Source organism: Scyliorhinus torazame, chromosome 7 (assembly GCF_047496885.1).
Source record: "Scyliorhinus torazame isolate Kashiwa2021f chromosome 7, sScyTor2.1, whole genome shotgun sequence".
NCBI lineage: Eukaryota > Metazoa > Chordata > Chondrichthyes > Carcharhiniformes > Scyliorhinidae > Scyliorhinus > Scyliorhinus torazame.
The window spans coordinates 209,713,324-209,736,844 of record NC_092713.1 but is presented as its reverse complement, the minus strand read 5'-3'; the positions used below and the strand labels follow the sequence as shown (position 1 = coordinate 209,736,844).

Sequence of the window (23,521 nt, the reverse complement as noted above, 5' to 3'; positions counted from 1 at the left end):
GAGGACTCCTTTTCAAAATAGTGCCATGGGATATGTCACAACCAACTGAGAAAGAAGATGTGGTCTTGGTTTCACGTGTCACCCAAAACACAGTACAGCACTTACCCTGTACCGCACTACAGTATCAGCCTAGATTTTGGAGTGAGTCATGAACCCACAAGATTTTGACTCAGAGGGAAGAGTATAATCACGGAGTCATGGGGGATGCTGTAATGAAAAGATACATTCCTTAGCTGTACAGTTTTTGCCACTTGTGCTGGAAACTTAATAACGGAGAAGCCCACAATATCTTCAGTACAATTCTGAAGTTAATAGAAAACATTAAGATTTCTACTGTACAAGTTCAAGAAAGTAGAAGTCTGGAGCACAGCTAATGTTCAATCATTAAGTATTTGGAGTAAATTCAGGATTGAAAGCAAATGAACACTTTGATAGGGAAACTAATTCTACATTTATTGTGCACGAGGAGAGTAAAAATACAAAAATTGTCAAGGGTCACAGATTTTTCAACAACTCTTGTGAGGTTTAACTAAATATGTAGCTGAAGCAAAGAAAAAAAAGACAGTTTAAAACAGACACCAAAATTACAGAAGTATGGAAGAATGTGCTGAGCTCCTGGGTCCATCCTTGCATGAGGGCTGCACACAGTTCAGTAGTTGTTTTCGGTCACAATGACACTTAAATCAGTTTCCCTTATATTCCCCAACGTAGGTGGTTATTTTGTTCTAAAAAAAAAAGAAAATTCACAAACATACACAATAAAATATAGTGCCAGAACAGACCAAACAGACTTTTGTTTTATGGTATTCTAAACATTAACATTTATTGCACATGTATTAACCTCCAGGTTTCTCCCAATTTTCTCAATAAGTCACCCACACTCTAAAGAATGTTCTAGATAAAATTTATGCAGCACTCAAGTTTGACTGAGGGGCCGCCTGCAATTTAAAGGATTGTTGAGCTGGGGGGAATCTTGGAGGAACATCAAAGTAAACCCAATTTATTAACAAGGTAAAAAGTTCTGAACTGCAGCCTTAGTTGCTGTGCACAACAAATTGGCTTATTCAAAGTATGAGGAGCTAGCAATGAATGTCGCTATTATCCATGTTAAATGTTACAGTAAGTGCCAGATATTGCCTTTCCAGACATTTGCCACATACACCTTTACAAGATACTTCACTGAAACAGTTCCCAATTGTATCATAAATCAAAATAAAGTATTTTTTAAACATATGGGATACCAGTTTGTAACGGCTGTATAAAGCTTGAGATAGAATTAGTATTTTTTGTGTGATACTCTAGTTACCAGTCACACCAATTCAGAGTGGCCATTCAATAATCAAATACAGCAATGAGACACAATCAGAGATTTCTTGAACAGAATTTATGCTGCAATCATATACACAGTATCTGTATTAATAATTTCTGAATATGTGGAAGGGATGACATTCAGGCTCAGTCCCATGTATTAAAAAGTTTTCACCTCAATCACAATTCACTGCCTCCTCAAGGTCAACCAGCTAAACTTCATGTTGCAGAGACTGTATAAAGCTGTCAATTCTAGCTCGATTAAATGGGTTAGTATAAGAACAACCATCAGATTATAGGACATCAGTGCAATGATTTACAAGCGATGTTTGTCATCTTACCTAGGCTGCAATTAAAAGGCTACCAAACCAGTTATATGGCAAATATTTGCAACTGTTTATTTGTATCGAACTTTCTCATCTTTTCCTAAAGATCTACCAACTTAACTGAGCCTTGGGTGACTCTGACATACTCTTGTAGCCACAGTGTTTATATGGCTAGTCCAGATTAAGTTTCTAGCCAATGGTAATCCTCGGGATGTTGATTGTGCAAGACTCAGCAAAGGCAATGTCATTGAAAGTCAAGGAGCAATGATTAGATCCTCTCCTGTTGGAGATGGCTATTGCCTGACACTTGCACAGCAAGAATGTTACTTATCACTTGTCGGCCCAAGCCTGGATGCTGTCCAGGTTTTTGCTGCATTTGGACATACACTGATTCAATATATGACTCATCGCGAATGGTACTGAACATTGTGTAGTCATCAGCGAATATCCCCACTTCTGACCTTACTATGGAAGGAAAATCATTGATGAAGCATCTGAATATTGTTAGGCCTATGATACTACCCCGAGGAACTCCTGCAGTGATGTCCTGGAGCTGAGATGATTGACCTCCAACCACCACAACCATCTTCCCTTGTGCCAGGTGTGATTCCAACCACCACCCGAGGACAGTTATAGCTAAACTGCACCGGTACCAAGACAGGGAAACAATCCTGCGCTGGGCCAGGCAAAACGGAATCTGCAAATGGGACGGACACTTCATTAGAGTTTACAAGGATATTGGGTCAGACCTAGCCAGGAGACGGGCCGAATTCAGTAGAGCGAAAGCAGCTCTTCACAAGAACGAAGTGCGTTTTGGTATGCTGTACCCAGCGAAACTCTGGGTCCCATACCAAGAGAGTACTTCTTCACAGCCCCCGCCGAAGCAAACAGGTTTGTCGAGGAACACGGGCGGGGAAAAACCAACAGCTAGGGTAGAAATAAGGAGCCCCTGGCAAGGGGCAACAGCACCCCGACGGGGGGAGAGGCAAAGCGAGGCCCCTCACCCCCGCCACGGCAAACCACTACCCGAGGGACCACTTCAGGTGTGAGACCAGACCCCAGCACGAGGGAACAAGAGTAGCGGAGAAGGGAGAGCAAGCGAGAGGGTTGCAGGGTAGGATGGGGGACGAGCGGGTAGAAAACTGCAGAGGCCTGGCAAGGGAGATGTGGGGCCGCAGTGCGCCCCAAAAAGGGGGGGAGGGAACCCAGGCAGGGAGGGGGGGGGGGGGGGGGGAACCACTCAACAGAGGTGGGAGAACGGGGCTGGGAACAGGGGAAAGAGGGACTGAGGAACAAAAGAGGGGTAAATGGTAAAGGGGAAAAAAGGGGGAGAACGGGAGGGAGGGACCGGGGACAACACAGGGAAGGAGGGACGAACAAGGCTAAATAGGGAACAGCAATAGGGCTACAAAGTGCCACAACCAAAGGCTCGAAACAAGGAATCGCTACAAGCATCCACCCAGTACGGTCACTGGACGAACGGAGACTCCAGAATGCAAAGGACTACCCGCGTGGTGGACACACAGTGGGCGGCCATGTCGGGTGCCCCCTGGGCAAAGGGAAACCCCGAAGCGCAGGGACCCGACCGCATGGAGGGAGCAGTGACAGCGGCCATCCTGGACGGCCGCCGAACAAAGGGAAACCCCGGAGGGCAGGGGCACGTCCACCAGGTAAGTATGGTTAATCCCACAGGAGCGAGGGGACAGAAGCCCCCCCACCAGGATAGTCACTTGGAATGTAAGGGGACTCAACGGCCCAGTAAAAAGATCCAGAGTCCTCACCCACCCAAGAAATATGAAGGCCGACATAGTCTTCCTCCAAGAGATACACTTGAGATAGCAGGACCGACTGCGGGTGAGACTTCAACTGTTTAAAGGATCCAACGACTGACAGATCAAACCCCAAAACGGGGAAAACCTCAAGCATGGCAAGGGAACTTGGTCACTTTATGGAACAGATGGGAGCGGTGGACCCCTGGAGGTTCACCCACCCAGGGGAGAAGGAGTTCTCCTTCTTCTCCCCAGTACACAACTATTACACCAGAATTGACTTCTTTGTGGTGGGGAAAACGGTGCTTCCGGGGGTGAACCAAGTGGAATACTCCACAATTGTGATATATGACCACGCTCCACACTACATGGACGTGAGGCTGGAGACGGGCAGGGCCCACGCCCCACATGGAGGGTGGACACTGCCCTACTAGCTGACAAGGCCTTCAATGAAAAGATATTGCAGACCATAGCAGAGTACATGGAGAACAACCAGAATGGGGAGGTCTCACCCTCCACGTTCTGGGAAGCGCTAAAGGCCGTACTAAGAGGGGAAATCATCGCTTTCAAAGCGCAAAGAGATAGGGAGGAAAGGCAGCAGCTGGTCGACTCCATACTGGAGGTAGACCTTAAATACGCCGATGCCCCGACCGCAGAGCTCCTTGCGGAGAGGAAAGAGCTACAAAGGAACTTTGATCTGCTCTGCACCAGGAAAGCAGTGCACCAACTCCGCCAGGCACGTGGGACCCTATACGAACACGGAGACAAAGCCAGCCGCCTGTTGGCACACCAGCTGAGAAAGCAGGCAGCCACCAGAGAAACTGTACAAATCAGGGACACCAGAGGCAAATTAGAAACAGAACTAGAAAAGATCAACAAAACCTTCAAGGCCTTCTACCAAGGGCTGTACACCTCAAGAGCCCCCAATGGAGGATTCCGTGATGAAACGATTCCTTGATGGGCTGGACATACCAGTCATGGGGGAGGGCAGAAAACGGGGCCTGGAAGCACCACTAGCACTGGGAAAGATCATGGACAACATTAGCTCCATGCAAGCGGGGAAGGCGCTGGGACCAGACGGGTTCCCGGCGGACTTCGACAAAACATTTGCGACAGCATTGGCCCCGCTCCTGCGGGAGATGTTCACAGACTCGCTAGCTTGGGGCACACTGCCACCCACACTAGCATAGGCCTCAATCTCGCTGATACCTCAGAAAGATAAAGACCCAACGGAATGTAGGTCATACAGACCCATCTCACTGCTGAACGCAGATGCCAAAATACTGGCTAAAATCCTAGCCAAAAGGCTAGAAGACTGCGTACCAGAGGTGGTCGCAGAGGATCAGACGGGCTTTGTCAAAGGTAGACAGCTTACCTCGAACATCAGGCGCCTGCTGAACGTGAGAATGATCCCCTCCGGGGAGAGAATACCAGAGGTGATTGTCTCCCGAGATGCAGAAAAGGACTTCGACAGGGTCGAATGGAAATACCTCAGAGTACTGGAGCGGCTTGGGCTTGGAACAAGGTTCACCTCCTGGGTAAAGCTCCTATCCAACGCTCCCATGGCGAGCGTACGGACCAACAGCACCAACTCCCGATACTTCCAACTGCACAGGGGCACCAGACAAGAATGCCCACTGTCCCCGCTGCTGTTCGCTCCAGCGATCGAGCCACTCGCAATTGCACTCAGAGCAGCAAAAAGCTGGAGGGGGGTCCGAAAGTGCGACAGTGAGCACAGAGTCTCACTCTATGCAGACGACCAGCGAGATCTTCCCGGTACACCCACAAGTAGGGGGGCAGCACTAGCAGCACTAACGGGGCGCTCATTTAAACAAGCCCAACACAAATTCCGCTACCTGGGGTTCCAAATAGCCCATGACTGGAAAGGGATCCACAAATGGAACCTCACCAGTCTGACAGAGGAAGTAAAAAGGGACCTGCAAAGATGGAACACACTCCCACTCTCCCCCGTGGGGAGAGTCCAGACGATCAAAATGAACGTACTGCCCAGGTACCTCTTCCTACTTAGATCCATTCCAATCTACATCCCGAAGGCCTTTTTCAAAGCACAAGACAAACTAATCATGGCGTTCGTATGGGGGGGGGGGCAGCCTTGTGGTGATAGCCATCCTCCAATCCTGGAACCAACTACGGCAGCAATTTGGCCTGACCAAAATGCCGGATAAAGCTCCCATCTGCAACAACCATAGGTTCCCGCCAGCGCTGACTGACGCGACCTTCAAAAAGTGGGGACAGGACGGAGGGACAGGGACAGTCAGGGACCTATACACAGACGGCAAGATCGCAACACTGGACGAACTGACAAGAGAAATTCCAGCTAGACGGGGGAACGAGCTAAGGAACCTGCAATTCAAAAACTTCTTACGAAAGGAGACAAGGACATACCCACAACAGGCATTACTGGAAGAGTTACTGGATGCAAGCATACTAGATAAAGGAAACTGTAGCGACATGTATGACCGACTGATAGAAAGGGCCGACACCGTACTGGACGCAACAAGAAAGAAATGGGAGGGGGGCCTGGGGATTGAAATAGGGTGGGGATTCTGGAGCGAAGCACTGCATAGGGTCAACTCCACCTCCACGTGCGCAAGTCTCAGCCTGACGCAACTAAAAGTGGTACATAGAGCCCACTTAACAAGAACCCGTATGAGTAGGTTCTTCCCGGAGGTGGAGGATCGATGTGAACGGTGCCAAGGAGGCCCGGCCAACTATGCCCACATGTTTAGGTCTTGCCCCAGACTTGCAGGGTACTGCACAGTCTTCTTCGAGGCAATGTCCAAAGTGGTGGGGATGAGGGTGGAGCCATGCCCGAAAGTGGCCGTCTTCGGGTTATCAGACCAGCTAGATCTATTCCTGGGGAGGAGGGCAGACACCCTTGACTTTGCTTCCCTGATTGCCCGCCGTAGAATCCTGTTCGGCTGGCGGTCAGCAGCACCACCCAAAGCTGCAGACTGGCTGTCCGACCTCTCAGAATCTCTCCAAATTGAGAAAATCAAATTCACCATCCGAGGGTCAGACGACGGCTTCCACAGAACGTGGGATCCATTCACCCAATTGTTCCAGGACCTGTTTGTGGCCAACGAACAAGCAGAAGAATAGCCAGGTAGCCAAGAATTAGGGGAAAGTAGCCAAGACATAAGAGGGAGAGACAGATTGGGGCCGGGGGAGGGGGGGGCTAAAGCTAAGAGGAAAGAAAGGCAAACCACAGGGAACAAGAGAGAACCCGGGGGGGCGGGGGGAATGACAGCCGGAAGGAGGGCACGGGAAACGTTAACAAACTTGGCATCTACAGGAACAGAGAGCAAGGAGAATCCAGGCGAAAGGTGAGACGAACGGCTGAAGCAGAGGTGAGCGCGAGACGACAACGGCAGCAAAATCTGTCCGGGAGAAGCAAGTGACAACACCAACACCAGACCCATTTGAGTACTGCCTTCTGTAATTGTTTCTCCGGCACCCAAATGTATACCTACGTCCCCAGTCTCCCCCTCCCCCCCCCCCCCCACAAACAGATGCCTACTTATGTGTTGTAAATAATATTGCCAATTGTACAGAGCTGCTGCTGTTGAGCTGGTGCATAATACCTTGCCAGTTATTTTACTTTATTTTTTATTATTACTTTTTTTTTGGTATGTTTGTGTGCCCCCTTCTCTTCTGTATATATATCTTATTCTGTGTACTAACGGTAAATATACTTTGTTCAAAAACCCAATAAGAAACATTTATTAGAAAATGGTATGATTCCAACCAGCAGAGTCCAGTGTTTCTAGGGCTCCTTGATGCCATTCTCAGTCACTCTCACCTGTGTTCAACTCTTTTGTCTATATTTCAACCATTGCAACCACCGTTCTGCTGAGATCACGAGCCTAATAACCCTGGCGGAAGCCAAAGCAAGTTGTAGCCATCTGGGATGGCCACATCCCGATTACAAAATGGACACCCGCAAAGAATGCAGGGAAAATTGGACAATGCTAAGAAACAAGCAGGTGCAAGCTCTTTCTGTTGATTAGAACCTTAAACTCTCAGACGGGACAGAAACCACCAAACAATCTACATACTAATGAGCCATCTCCGGGGACAAAAGGGAAACATTTAGATACACAATGTTAAGGCAGACTCCCTGGCGCCAGAAGAAGCTAAGTCAAAGCAGACTGACAGCCATCAGGACACGCCCAGCGATCAGGGAACCACCCCTCTATTGGAGGAAAATCGATACAGATGATTGGGAAAGACCCAATTAGCTCAGGCCAAGTTCAAGGCCCACCCAAAAGCACACAAAGCCCTTTTTAGTATAAAAGGTATCCCCCCCAATGGTGGACCGCCCTCCTTTGGCTCTCACCGAAGAGAGACACCAGCCTCGCAGCTGCACCAGACTAAGTAAGTCCCAAGTCAACGCACGCTACGAGATAGATGCTCCTGGTTGCTACCCTGTAAACAGCTCGACCCGCCAGCCTCAGAACCGAGCAACGGCCTTTGTTCCTCTGACTGAGTGGGCACCCAAAGCTAAGTATAGGCTTTAGTAATAGTGGTAGTTTAGTTTGTAGAGTTTATGCATGAGTAGATTTGACTGGGTGTAAATAAATGAGCATCGTTTTGAGCTTACTAACTGGTGTATCGAGTCATTGATCAGTATTCGGTTCTGAACCTTGTGGCGGTGTCGAAAGATACCTGGCGACTCTTGAGCAAATGTGATTAAACAGAGCCAAATGAAGAGCCAACCAAAAGTTAGCAACATTTACATGCCATTCTCAGTCACTCTCACCTGTGTTCAACTCTTTTGTCCATATTTCAACCATTGCAACCACCGTTGTGCTGAGGTCACGAGCCTAATAACCCTGGCGGAAGCCAAAGCAAGTGTCTGTGAGCAGGTTATTGCTGAGAAAGTGCCACTTTTAAAAAAATATTTTTATTAAGGCATTTATGAATTATCAAATAAAAGCACAACAAAGATAAAAAAAGATAAACAACAGATAAGAAACAGGAGAACACAGCATAACTCAATAAACAGCCAACAACCCCAATCCGCTCTCCCTATCCCCACCCTTCTGCCTCCACTTTTTCTTGTTAACCCTACCCACCCTCCCCTTGCTGACTTAACTGTCCTGGAAAAAGTAAATGAACGGTTTCCATCTCCAGGCGAACCCTCCCATCGACCCCCTTAAACAAATTTAATTTTATCCAGCCTAAGGAAATCCGCGAGGTCGCTCACCCATACCCCCAGCTTGTCCTAGCCCCTCCACACCATCAGGATCCGTTTCCGGGCTACCAGCGAAGCAAAGGCCAGAACATCGGCCTCTCTCATCCCCTGGACTCCCGGGTTTTCCGGCACTCCAAACACTGCCAATTCTGGACTCAGGACCACCTTCACCCCCAGTACCTCCGACATCACGCCAGTGAACCCCTGCCAAAATCCCTGCAACCTCGAGCAGACCCAAAACATGCAACATGATTTGTGGGCCGCATTTGTGGGCACATTGCCCACATCTATCCTCCACCCCGTCAAAAAACTAATTATTCCATCCACTGTCATATGTACCCTATGGATTACCATAAATTGGATGAGACTCAACCTGGCGCACGAGGGTGACCCATTCACCCTCCTAAAAGCTTCCTCCCACAGCCCAGCCTCCAGCTCACCTCCCAGCTCCTCCTCCGACTTTCGCTTAACTACACCTATCGGGGTGCCTTCCAATCCATCAATTCCTCATATATCTCTGACACCCTGCTCTCTCCAACCCCTGTTCTCGACAGCAGCTTGTCCTGCAACCCAGGGGGCAGCAGACCAGGAAAGGACAGCTACTGTCTGTATGGAGTTTGCAAATTCTTCCCGTTTGCATGGGTTTTGCCCTCACAACCCACAGATGTGCAGTGGTAGATGGATTGGCCAGGCTACATTGCCCCTTAATTGAAAAAAAAATGAATTGGGTACTCTAAATTTATAAAAAAAGGAAACAAAAAAGAAAAGGACGGCACCTTTCTCATATAGTTCCGCACCTGTAAGTATCGGAACCCGTTTCCGCTGGGCAACTCTTACTCCTCCACCAGTCCTTCGAAGCTCGGGAAGCTGCCCTCCACGAACAAATCTCCAAACCTCTTAATTCCCGCCCGGCGCCAACCCTGAAACCTCCCGTCGAATTCCCCCGGAGTGAACCTGTGATTCCCACAGATCAGGGCCCAAGCCGAGGTCCCATCACGTCTCAAATGCTGTCGCCACTGTCCCCATGCCTTCAGGACCACCACTACTACTGGACCTGTGGAGTACCTGGCCGGCGGGAACGGCAGAGGCGCCATCAACAACGCTCCCAAACTAGTACCCTTACACGAGGCTGCCTCCACCCGCTCCCAAACTGGCCCCTCCCCCACTACCCACTTCTTTACCATGGCTAGATTTGTCACCCAATAAAAATTCCTTAAATCTGGCATGGCATGGCCAACCCGCCCCACCCTTGCACTCGCTCCAACAACGCCTTCTTTATCCGAGGGGCCTACCCTGTCCACACAAATCTCAATAAATAAGAGTTAAACTTCTTGAAAAAGGCCTTGGAGATAAAAATCAGGAGGTTCTGGAATGAAAACAAAAACTTCAGGAGCGTAATCATCTTTATGGACTGCACCCTTCCCGCCAATGACAACGGAAGCACATCCCACCTTTTAAATTTGCCTTTCATTTACTCCACCAACCAAGCCAGATTCAATTTGTGCAATTGCTGCCACCCCCCACACCACCTGGATACCTAGATACCTAAAACTAGCCCCCAGTACCTTAAATGGCAGCTTGGCCCACCTCCTCTCCTGCCCCCTCACCTGAATCGGGACGAGCACACTATTTCCCATGTTTAATTTGTACCCCAAAAACCGGCCGAGTTTCACCAAAACGTCCATGATATGCATTCCAGTGGGTCCGATAAAAAGCAACAACAGGTCGTACAAATGTGAGGTAATGCATTTACAAATGTGAGGTAATGCATTTTGGAAGGGCTAATGCAGGTAGGGAATATACAGTGAATGGTAGAACCCTCAAGAGTATTGAAAGTCAAAGAGATCTAGGAGTACAGGTCCACAGATCACTGAAAGGGGCTACACAGGTGGAGAAGGTAGTCAAGAAGGCATACGGCATGCTTGCCTTCATTGGCCGGGGCATTGAGTATAAGAATTGGCAAGTCATGTTGCAGCTGTATAGAACCTTAGTTAGGCCACACTTGGAGTATAGTGTTCAATTCTGGTCGCCACACTACCAGAAGGATGTGGAGGCTTTAGAGAGGGTGCAGAAGAGATTTACCAGAATGTTGCCTGGTATGGAGGGCATAAGCTATGAGGAGCGATTGAATAAACTCGGTTTGTTCTCACTGGAACGAAGGAGGTTGAGGGGCGACCTGATAGAGGTATACAAAATTATGAGGGGCATAGACAGAGTGGATAGTCAGAGGCTTTTCCCCAGGGTAGAGGGGTCAATTACTAGGGGGCATAGGTTTAAGGTGAGAGGGGCAAAGTTTAGAGTAGATGTACGAGGCAAGTTTTTTACGCAGAGGGTAGTGGGTGCCTGGAACTCACTACCGGAGGAGGTAGTGGAGGCAGGGACGATAGGGACATTTAAGGGGCATCTTGACAAATATATGAATAGGATGGGAATAGAAGGATACGGACCCAGGAAGTGTAGAAGATTGTAGTTTAGTCGGGCAGTATGGTCGGCACGGGCTTGGAGGGCCGAAGGGCCTGTTCCTGTGCTGTACATTTCTTTGTTCTTTGTTCTTTGTTCTTTGTTCACATATAGGGACAACCTCTGCTCCCCCCCGCACAATCCCTTTCCAGCCATTAGACGCTCTATGCGCCATCGCCAGTGGCTCTATCGCCAAGATGAAAAGCAACGGGGAGAGTGGGCATTCCTGCCTTGTCCCCCCCGTACAACCTAAAATACACCAAACTCACCCGATTCGTTCTTACACTCGCCACCGGCACCCGGTCCAACAAACCCCTGCCCAAACCTGAACTGCCCCAGTACCTCCCACATTACCCAATCAACGGCCTTTTCTGCGTTCATCGCGACTGCCACCTCCACATTTCACCCCTTCGTGGCATCATTATGACATTTAGCAGGCGCCTGATATTGGCCGACATGTGCCTCTCTTTTACGAATCCCGTCTGGTCCCCATCACCTAACGTACACAATCCTCACTTGAGGCCAGAACCTTAGCCAGCAACTTGGCATCCACATTCAACAGTGAATTTGGACAGTAGGACTCACACTGCTCCGGGTCCTTGCCTTTCTTCAGAATCAGAGATATTGAGGTCTGCTACAACGTATGGGGAAGCTCACCCTTCTCCCGTGCCCTCACCAGCAGCAGCCCAGGGTCACACAAAAACCTTTTGTAAAACTCAACTGGGAAACTGTACGGTCCGGGGCCTTCGCTGCCTGCATTTCCCCCATACCCTCCAGCATCTCCACCAATTCAACGGGCACTCACAACCCCTCCTCCACCCTGGGAAATTCCAGCCCGTCCAAAAATCCCGTATTCCCTCCCCCTCAGCCAGGGGTTCCGATTCATAAAGTCTCCGATAGAACTCCTCAAACACCCAACCAGGATCAAATACCATTCCACCCTCGCCGCATCCTGCTTCATGAGCTGGTGGGCCAGCATCCTGCTAGCCTCCCCCCCCCATACTGCCTTCCCTGTGGACACCAACCCAAACTCCATCTGGAGCTTCTGCCTCTCAACAATCCCGCCTCCGGGGCCTCCACATACCTTCTGTCCACCTGCATAATTTCGGCCACCAACCTTGACATCTCTGCCAGCTCCTCCTTCTCCCTGTGGGCCTGGATTGATATAAACTCCCCCCTGGCCATTGCATCGAGTGCCTCCCAAAGCATGGCGGTCGAGACCTCACATGTATCATTTACCTCCACGCAGCCCCGGATGGCGGCCCTCACCTGCTCACACACCTCCTTCTCCGCAAGCAGTCCCACATCCAACATCCACTGTGGGTACTACAAAGCCACTTTTGGTGTTGGGCATTGAAGTCCCCACCCAGAGTACATTTTGCAGCATTCCCACCCTCAGTACTTTCTCCGAGTGGTGGTGGTGGTTTGGGGGGGGGGGGGGGGGGGGGGGGGGAACGATACGTGATAATTAGCAGGCGGCTTCCTTGCCCATGTTTGCCTGGTGCCATGAGACTTCATTTTGATCAGAGCCGATGTTGAGGATTCCCAGGGCAACTCCCTCACAACTGTACACCCATGTGCTCCCACCTCTGCGGAGTCTAGCTGTCGGTGGTCAGAATATATCCAGGAATGGTTTGGGGACATTATCTGTAAGGTATGATTCAGTGAGTATGACTATGTCAGGCTGTTGCTTGAATTTGAGAATTAAAGTGCGGAACTGGATTGCTATCTGGGCTGCACACAAATTGGTATAGAGTCAAACAGATCAGGGTCGAATGCATCATTCAAAGAAAATTGTGGCAGGTGGAGGGTTTGACTCATTGAGCACTGGAATCAGCATTGAGAAGAAACTCGCTCCACTTAACGTGAACTGGGGCCAGTGTTCTGGTGAACCATGTAACTGGGGTTTCAGATGAGGCTTTCAACTAAAATGTTCTGTGTAAAAAATGTATCAATCTAAAGACAAAAATCAAGGCCACCAAGCTGTTCAGTGATGTGAGTGTGGCAAGAAGAGGCAAAAGGATGAAAGGTAACAGTGCATCATATGCTGACAGACCTGTTCATTATTTACAGTATTTTCTGTCTCATTATCAGATTTCCAGCATCCACAGTTCTATGCTTTACTAATAAAGGGTTTTTGATATGTAGACAAAGTGATCTTTAAAATCTCATAAAATACCAATGAGTTGTCCAAATAAGCCCCTTTCAGCTCAGCAAGGGTCCAGGCAGCATTACGTTCACCAGGTACAAATTCTCCTTTCATGCCAAATGAGGATTTAGACCAGGGATTAAATATTGACTATGGTGCTAGCATTTGTTGACGAGGGTGATTTTGCTGGTTTTCTCTAAGCTGGTTTAAAGGCAGAGGGAGCACTTTGAAGTCCTATCACCAGCTGATGCATTTCTTTGATCTCCTTTATGATGTAGAACAAGTGAGAAAGAATATTAGGATCTATTTAATGTTTTTCCTATTTGCCTATTACATAGAAAAAAGTCCCTCTTTTCGGCTTTTCTTGCTGGCCAGGTGGGGCTCGCAACCGTTCAAGTTTACAGTATAATGCTTCAGTAGTCTGACTGTTGCTTGAAATCCTGTTCACTTCCTACTTTCTCATAACACTTCAGTTTAGATCTCTTCAATTACGTGTTGAATTTCCTTTTAAACATTCTAATGGAATCTGATTCCACCACTCTTGCAGCTAGTGCATTCCAGACCTTAATAGTCACTTGGTAGTACAGACAATTGTTGAAAAATAAAGACATGTTGTTGAAGCTTTTTGTCCTGCAATCAGGGCAGATTCACAAGAATACCAAATCTCAAAGAGAACAACAATTTATACAGCATGAAGGGCAGCACGGTGGCGCAGTGGTTACCACAGCTGTCTCATGGCGCCGAGGTACCGATCTCGGCTCTGGATCACTGTCCGTGTGGAGTTTGCACATTCTCCCAGTGTGTTTGCGTGGGTTTCGCCCCCACAACTCAAAGATGTGCAGGGTAGGTGGACTGGCCACGCTAAATTGCCCCTTAATTGGAAAAAATGAATTGGGTAATCTAAATTTAATTTTTTTTAAATACTGCATGGGATTCCAGATATTAAAGAACCCATAAAGAAATTTGACCTCATTACCTGTCTAATTCTTTTGTCAATTTTTTTGAAATCTGTGACCACTGTTTACCGATTCACTGGCCAGAAGAAATAGCTCCCACTCCTTGCTCCAGCAAAACCTGTCATAATTTTGAATACGTTTTAAATTAAGGTTCCCCCTAGGTTTCTCCATAACTTTGCTGCCCCAAGGAGAACAATTCTAGTCTGTATACATAACTGCACTTCCTCAACCCTGCTCTCATTCTGGTAAATCACCTCTGTACCCCCTGCAAGGCCTTGACATCCATCTTAAAGTGTAATGCCTAGAATTGTACACAACACTCGTTATGGCCTAACCAGAGATGTATAAAGGTTTGGCATGACTTCCTTGTTTGCGTATATAAACAAACGCCCCCCTTAAGCGTTCCTAATCACCTTCCCAACTTGCTCTTACACAGTATAAAAGCAAATTACTGCGGATGCTGTAATCTGAAACGAAAGAGAAAATGCTGGAAAATCTCAGCAGGTCTGGCAGCATCTGTAGGGAGAGAAAAGAGCTCACGTTTCGGGTCCGATGACTTAGAGTCCAGTTGCTTTGACAAAGAGTCATCGTATTCGAAACGTTAGCTCTTTTCTCTCCCTACAGATGCTGCCAGACCTGCTGAGATTTTCCAGCATTTTCCCTTTGGTGCTCTTGCAGTCACATGTTTCTGAAATTCCTTTTGATCTGTTTTTGGTCTATCCAATTTCTCTCCCCACTCTTCCTTGGAACATTTACAGTATCCCCTTTTGTTGAAGACAGATACAAAGTATTCATTTGGTTCTCTGCCTCGGTGTCAACAAACTGATTTCCTTTTTGGTTTTCAATTGGCTCAGTTACTCTTTACTCTTTATTTAAGACTGCAGTGTAATTTTATGTTCGCTGCTAATTTTACTTTGATATTCTTTTTGCTTCTCTTATTCCTTTTCTGTTTCCGCCTGGACTTTTTCTCCTATTGTAATATGGACCTGACATTTATCAAATACCTCAATTTTCTGTTTCATTTTAATCTCAATTTAATTTGTCATGGAGTTATAACTTTTGAAACAAATCTTTTTATTGGCATTTTCCCCATTTCCACTGTTAACTTTGTGATCTTCCCCTTTTTGTGGCTTTTTCCAGCCTTTCCACTTTCTCCTCCTCCCCCCAACCCCCCAAATTCCTTCACCAGACCTCAATCCTCATTCTATGTCATTGGTTCCTTTGCAGACCATAACAGCTGGATTCGCTCCCTCCCATCTCAAATTCTTCTCCAGCTGTCAGGAAATGTATTCAACCGTAGCACTTGACACACACATTTGAAACTCTCAGTTATGATTGTGGAGAACAGAGGGCTGGATTGTTCGTCCACTCCCATCGCAAGATCACCACGGACAGGATGCGGACTATTGACCTTAGACGGGAATTTCCAGTTGCCGAGCAGGCGAGGCCGAAGAATCGCGCCCAGAATCTATTCCCTTGATGATACTGTCCCTTACCAAAAGATTTATTTTCACAGTTCCCACTTGAATGGCCTTCTTGATGCCACAATCACTTTGCTCATCTACCCTGCAGACCTTGCCCTCACCCACAGACAATAAGAACATAGTATCTGTTGGTTGAGGGATACGGCCTAGTGAGGCTCCTCTAGCATTGCATTTGGGAACATCTTACCTGCCTGAATTGTAGTCACAAGCTCCTGCTCATGGTCACTGATCAGGCCTACACCACGTCCAAACTTAAGTGGTGTGACTGCCTCTTGGTAAAGGTGCCCAAGAAACTCACCCCCCGCCCTGATGATCGAGAAGATCTGCACCTCGGACACCAGCTCAACAAATTTGAGCTGAAGTTCCTCGAGGTATAGACACTTACTGCAGATATGGTGGTCTATGATCACAATGCTTTTCACAAAGTTCCACTTACTGAAGTTGTGCACACCACCTTCAATACCATCCATATGTAACTGTGCTTTATTTACAATTAGTCAATATATTTAATCACCAAATTTCCAACTGTTACACTGTTTGCAATGCACTCTGTGCAGGCCACTCTTGATCAACTAATTTCATTCTGAAACTCTGATGAAAGGGCTTACACATCTAATGTAGCCCTGTGAACAAAACATTTTTATTCATCCAGCATTTAAAGTTACTGAAATTTTGCCTTTAATGGGAGATTTATAGCAATCGTTTCCCAAGAAAGGATCAGCCAATGAAGGAAAAGTGGTTGACCGTCTTGAAGCTGCCTTGGGTCTCATCACAAGCATATCCGAATAGCAGTAAATTTTCTATTATTGGTTTAGATTACTGTAAAGAACCAGTTAGCACCAAATGAGGGGCTAAATCAGCAGCACAGTTCGATTCAGAAAATTCTTCCCAAGGCAATCCAAAGGGGGACTGTCCCCCACATCAAGCCCCCTTACTTTGATAGAAACAGATTTTTAAATAACATGTGGTCTCAGGTCACTAGGGTAAAACAGATAGATTGACAAGGTCTCAAACTGCTGCAGGTTTCACTAATGCTGTGATAGGTGCTGCATCCAGAGTACAGCCTCCCTCATCTCAATACTGCAAACATTATGATAAAGCTGTCTATTCAAAAGATTCCCCAGCGAAAGTTTTTGTAAAGTCGCAGTCATTGTTGGCATGAATCAACACCAATGTTAACCATAAAGCAATAGCTTCCAGCATAGGCTCGGATTCCAGAAATTGAAATGACGAGCAGCTAGTCATACAGAGGTACAGCAGCGGAGTGGTTATGATACTGTATTAGCAACCCAGAGGTTGAATTCAGGTATCACCATGGCAAGTTGCGACACTGAATTAATGAATCTAAAATTTGTAAACTGGCATCAAATGAAATGGCCACAGAAGCTGCTACATGCCCATAAAATACACCACTGGATCATTAATGCTTTTGTAAAGACTTACCACCACCTCCTCACAATCTGACCATTTTATTCCAATCCCCTGTCCATGTAGCTGATTCTTAATATTATCTGAAGTGGAATTAAATGTAACTCCATGAGTATTGCCACACCCAGAAGAACAAATGAACCCAGTATTGGAGGGAGGTGTGATTAATGACAGGAGAGGCTGTCTGGAACTGAAGAACTAAAACACCTTTTGCCAACTGGTTTGTTTAGCACAGTGGGCTAAGACAGCTGGCTTGTAATGCAGAACAAGACCAGCAGCGCAGGTTCAATTCCCGTTTCAGCCTCCCCGAACAGGCGGTGGAATGTGGCGACTAGGGGCTTTTCACAGTAACTTCATTCCATCTACCTGTAACAATAAGTGATTATTATTATTATTATGAACTATCTGTGGTAATACAGCAATTGCCTGCTTTAAGCAGTGGAGCATGCTGCTAATTCAACACAATTAATACATATGCTAGTAGTTATGCTAGACTCGAGTTATGCTGGACTTGATGGGCCGAATGGCCTCCTTCTGCACTGTAAATTCTATGATATCTAGTTTTTCAGCATGCAGACTATTTATGATACGAGTACACCATAATAGCAGTTTTGGCCTCCCACACAATGGTGTGAATGGCCAGTCGATCGATTTTACATGGTATACTTATTGAGTCTGGACTTATGAAGTATCCCCGAAGTATAATCTTCTGGCCTAAGCCTACGAATTGGATCATTTTCATAAAAACACGGCTCTTTCACTACTTCAACAATATCATAGAATCACAGAATGTACACTGCAGGAGGCCACCGACTCTGCACCTGCCCCTGGAAAGAACACCCCACTCAAGCCCACACCTCCACCCTATCCCTGTGACCCAGTCACCCCACCTAACCTTTTTTGGATACGAAGGACAATTTTAGCAAGGCCAATCCAACTAACCTGCACACGTTTGGACTGTGTGAGGAAATCGGAGCACCCGGAGGAAACCCACGCAGACACGGGGAGAACGTGCAGATTCCGCACAGTGATCCAAGCTGGAAATTGAACCTGGGACCCTGGAGCTGTGAAGCAACTGTGCTAACCACTGTGCTACCGTGCCGCTTATAGATAGGTCATTGAGGAATTCCAACTAAAAGGGACTTCACAAAAGCCTTGTAACTCCATTTTGTGCACTATGGATACAACTGAACAAAATGAGCAGTTCAGTTTGTCACCTCATTGCCATTTCACCAAGGTGGACCTCAAATGCTAAAGTAAAGATGTATCATTTGGATTTAAATACACACATTCCAACAACAATCTAGCACATGCCAGATCACAGAGTATCCAGGTTCATGTATCAAAACAGCTATCTGCAACCCAAAATAAAGATAATGGTAGCAGATCCAATGGACTCATCCCTGACTCAAGTCAAGCTAAGTATCTATGTTATTTTTCTGCCCTTGTAGATTGTTAAAAAAACCAGGTAGGTGTACTTACCGGTTCTGGTGTTTGACTCCAAGGATGTGTGCATGAAAATCTCCTACTGATTTCAGAACAACGTGACAGGTTTTACATGGGTAGCCGCCAGCAGCTGTGAAAGATTATAATTTAGTTACCTTCCATAATAAACAACCGTTAAATAATGAAATTACCCGCCGAAAAGAGTACATTTATCAAAGTTGAAATTTCAGGAACACATACTATTTGCTTAGTTATTCGCTTTCCCTTTCTGCTTTCTAATTTCATTACACAACAGTAATGATTTTTACCCACACTTTATAGCATGGTAAAATTACTTTATTTTTTTAAACACAGAATTTAGGGGTTAGAGACAGTCTAAAGATATGGCCAACTGTACTCATTTCACACAGATCAGTCTTCATCTATGAAGATGAAAGGGATGAAAGGGCAGGCTGTTATGTTTTGGGTGTGGACCTTGAATCCAAACTGTGGCCTGAAAAATGCATGCATATTTGTATGGTTAGGAAAACATGGGGTGGAAGGAAAGGATTTCTAGGTAAACCAGTCAGAGAGGGAATTAAACTTACATGTCATCTAATAGCCTTCTGTTAATGATGTTAACATAAAACATTTCTAAACCACAATTAGAGAAGTGTGTGCAGTTTGGGTTTCACACTAAAGGATGCAAAGGTGTGGCACAGATTCCAAAAGGTGTCGCCTGCTGTGAGGAAATATAAATGTGAAAGAAGACTTTTAAAATTGGGACTATTTGCATCAGAACAGAGGATATTAGAGGCCATTTTGATAGAGCCATTTAAAGTATGAAAGGATTGCACAGAATAGATAAAGCAAATTTGCCAGTGATTGAGCGGTCCAAAATAAAAAGCTAAATCAACTGCCTTTATTTTCATAAGATTTCAGAATGAACACTGGCATTATTTTGTTCATTCACAGGATGTGGCTGTTGCTGGCAATACCAGCACTTACTGTCCACCTCAATTGTGTTGGAGATACAATTTTGTGAGTGGCTTGCTAGACCATAGACCATTTCCGAGTCAACTACATTGTTGTCGGCCTGGAGTCACATGTAGGCCAGGCTGAGCAAGAACAGAAAATTTACTGATTTCCTTCCCTAAATGATGGTAATGAGCACCCTGATGGTTTTGAAGACAACATAATAAGAATAAACATGATGGTTGTATGCTCACCATTACAAGCTTTAAAAATTAAAATCATATTTATTTAATTGTTTGAATTTAAATTTCCCACTGCCATGGTGGGATTAAAACTGCCCTCAGATCACTGCTTGGGCTTTCAAATTAATAATCCAGTAACATAAACCATTATGGCACCACACACTAAAAACACTCAAATTTGGTAAGTAGCAAACATGATCGGGAGTACATACTCCAGGCTATAGGGGCAGAATTTACTGGCTGTTCATGGCGGCGGCATATTCCGGTCCCAATAACGACTTACGGATTTCCGGGTGACGAGGGGTGCAGTCAACTGGAAATCCCATTGACAATGGCAGAATGAGAAAATTCCGCTTGCGGGCCACCTCCGCCACCGAAAATATGTGATGGGCTGGTCGGTAAATCCTGCACAGGGTCTTATAGGGACAGGAAAATGGGGAAAGGAGGGAAATGAGCTAAACTGAAAAACCTCAGTTACAGCAGTAAACAAATAGGATATCAGCAAAGGCAATCAGGCAGTGGAAGCCTGTAAAGACTCTGGTGGAAATGGTCTATAAACCTCCTGATAGCGATAACGTAGTGGGGCTGGAAAATGGATGAATACAGGTCAGGGAAGCAATGTGATTGTAGTGAGAGAATTCAATTTTCACAGAAACTACAAGGGCAGCTTGAATTATAAAAGGTAATTAATTTCTAGAGTGGATCTGGGAGTTTTCTAAAACAATGCAAGAATGATAAGAGGGCATTTAGCCCTTGAGTTTATTCCATCATTAACAGCAATTTGGGCATGTGAAATGTAAATGCTTGTAAAAGGAGACATTTTCTGTCAGGAAAAATTGAGCTTTGCAGTAGGGGATAAAACAGCTTGGTCAGTGCACCTCGAGGTTTGCGACAATGCCCATGCAACTTAATACAAAACTAGCCAGTATCTCACCACAGGCAACAGAACAATAAAGGGCAGCACGGTAGCCTTGTGGATAGCACAATTGCTTCACAGCTCCAGGGTCCCAGGTTCGATTCCGGCTTGGGTCACTGTCTGTGCGGAGTCTGCACATCCTCCCCGTGTGTGCGTGGGTTTCCTCCGGGTGCTCCGGTTTCCTCCCACAGTCCAAAGATGTGCAGGTTAGGTGGATTGGCCATGATAAATTGCCCTTAGTGTCCAAAATTGCCATTAGTGTTGGGTGAGGTTACTGGGTTATGGGGATAGGGTAGAGGTGTGGACCTCGGATAGGGTGCTCTTTCCAAGAGCCGGCGCAGACTCGATGGGCCGAATGGCCTCCTTCTGCACTGTAAATTCTATGAAATCTATGAAATAAATTGATACATGTACGACTATACACAGCTTTAAACTAAAATATACTGTATTGTCCCCTGTGGTTCAGCCGGATCAAGCCAGTGGCTAGACAAGATAGTCCATGAATATTCCAGGTTCCGTCAATATTAGTTGATATCAGCTCTGCCTTTGGGAGTAGTGCGCATACATGCACAAACATCAAAAATAAGCTACACCCATTGCACAAATTCCTAGTGGAAATGCAAAAAGGCCCCGAGTTATTTTGTCCTTCATGGAAAACAGCACATCAACATTCACTGTCTAGTTCCACAAATAATCAACTGGGAAAAGTGCGACCGGTTACCTGTGAACCAGACCCCAGCAAGAACATCAGAGTTGATACTTAGAACAGTGCAGGTTGCACATTCAAGTACAAGCCATGGTACAAATTTTTTTTCTGGATTTGTAAGTTATTTCAGCCATGTACCAATGGCAATGGCATGATGGCACACTAACAGTAGAGTCATTAGAAGTTTACCTATTTTAAAATGGAAAAATACTCCTTAGATGCAACAATTTGTTTTAATAATAGCAGAAAACATTTCCAAAGGGCCAGGCTGCAATGAACACATGGCTAACATAGCAAATTGGACGATACTGGTTTTCAATCATCCAGCAGTTACAAGGTCATAATTGATCAGATGCGACTTCTGGTGGCAGCCATGGAGTGAGAGGTCACTTATTTGGTAGCTCACGCTCGTGGTGGACTTTTGAAATTAAATGAAATGAATGAAATTGAAAAGAATGAAATTTGCTTAGTCACAAGTAGGCTTCAAATGAAGTTACTGTGAAAAGCCCCTAGTCGCCACATTCCAGCACCTGTTCGGGGAGGCTGGTACGGGAATTGAACCGTGCTGCTGGTCTGCCTTGGTCTGCTTTCAAAGCCAGCGATTTCGCCCTGTGCTAAAAGCCCCTGTTTTGGGATATGTTTCCCTGACTTATGGGGGAATTGATCGGTAAAATTGGAGACTGGTGAGGCAAAGAAGAGGAATCCCCCACCAGTTTATGGAGTCGTGGACCAGAAGTGGTCTGCAAAGAGATTATTGGGCAAAGACGAGAGTGGAGTCTGCAGCACAGGAAAACATGGCGGAGGCTCAGGAGCTGGGATTGCCGGCCTAGTGGTCAATGGAGCAGCTGGTGAAATTCCTTCAGGAGAGTTTCGCCAAGCAAAGACAGGAGTACCTAGACCCAATTAAGACGGGGATTGATCGGGTGGAACAAAGATTGGAAGCCCAGGGACTGGCGATCCAGAAGGTGGAAGAGAAGGTGACTGAGCACGAGGACCAGCTAACCGCGATGGCAGTGGAGATGGATCTGATGAGGGACCATCAGAAAAGGCTACAGGAGAAGGTGGAGGATTTGGAGAACAGGTCGCGCAGACAGAATTTGAGGATAGTTGGCCTCCCAGAGGGCATCAAGGGATGGGATGCAGGGCAATACATGGCACGTATGTTTGAGAAGCTGCTGGGCAAAGGTGTGTTTGCTCGACCCTTGGAAGTGGACAGGCCGCATAGGGCGCTTGCGAGAAAGCCGCGGATGAGTGTGCCACCGAGGGTGGTGGTGGTACGAATGCACCGGTTCCTGGATAAGGAATAGATCTTGAGGTGGGCCAGGCAGATGAGGAGCTGTAAATGGAAAGATAATGAGCTGCACATTTACCAGGACTTGGGTGCGGAACTGGCCAAAAGAAGAGCGAGCTTTAACAAAGTTAAATCGGCCCTCTTCGAGAAGGGGGTGAAGTTTGGCATGTTGTACCCAGCTCGTTTGTGGGTCACTTACGAAGCTCAAGAACGTTATTTCGGATCGCCGGATGAGGCGATGAACTTTGTGAAGGACAGGAGACTGGCAGGTGATTGAGGACATTGAAATTGGGGGCGAGTAATTCTGCCTGTGCTGCTAAATTTAGTTTCTTTTTGGGTTGTGTATGGAGTGTTTTTTGTATCAATTTTTGGGCAGTTGCTCAGTTTTGTATGCGGGTTAACTTTGTTCTCGTGGGGGGTTGGTGGGTGGAATTTTCTTCTTTGTGTTTGTTGGGGATTGTGATGTTTTGCATATGTATGTTCGAGTAGGGGAGGGGAAAGAGAACAATAGGGGGTAAGAGGCTTGGCGTCATAGAAGGGGACTACCAGGCTACATGGGCGGGCTAGCTCACTGAAGCGCAGTGGGGTGAGCAGGTGACTAGTTAGGGGTTGGGATTGTTGTTTTGTTAGTGGGGTGGGGGTAGTGGGAATTGCTCTGCTGACAGGGAAGGGACTGGTGCTTGGAGACATATTGGAGGTCGAGGACGGTGGGCGCCCGAGGGCGGGCCTGAGGAGGTGCGGGACACGAGCTGGAGGCTGGCCTAAGAAGGGTGATGGGTCCCCAGACTAGCTGATCACATGGAACGTGAGAGGGCTGAATGCGCCGGTCAAGAGGGCTCGCATATTCGCGCATTTGAGGAGGTTGAAG

The 23,521-nt window shown here is 46.7% G+C and overlaps 1 protein-coding gene across 5 annotated transcripts in view; it reads right to left on the bottom strand.

Moving 5' to 3' along the window:
• Positions 1–427: 427 nt before the first annotated feature.
• The window catches only part of LOC140426818 (zinc finger protein 346-like), a 67,858-nt gene continuing 44,764 nt past the window's right edge, over positions 428–23,521 (bottom strand). For 2 of the 5 annotated variants that reach the window (XM_072512031.1, XM_072512034.1), the window contains 3 exons: positions 18,581–18,674; positions 8,187–8,313; positions 428–725 (listed from right to left, as the gene is read on the bottom strand). In XM_072512031.1, coding sequence (XP_072368132.1) covers positions 8,193–8,313; positions 18,581–18,674 — 215 coding nt within the window. In that variant the 3' untranslated portion in view covers positions 428–725; positions 8,187–8,192. Of the gene's footprint in view, positions 726–8,186; positions 8,314–17,305; positions 17,465–18,580; positions 18,675–23,521 lie in introns of all 5 variants that reach the window. The other 3 variants (XR_011948296.1, XM_072512032.1, XM_072512033.1) reach the window with 3 other exon arrangements.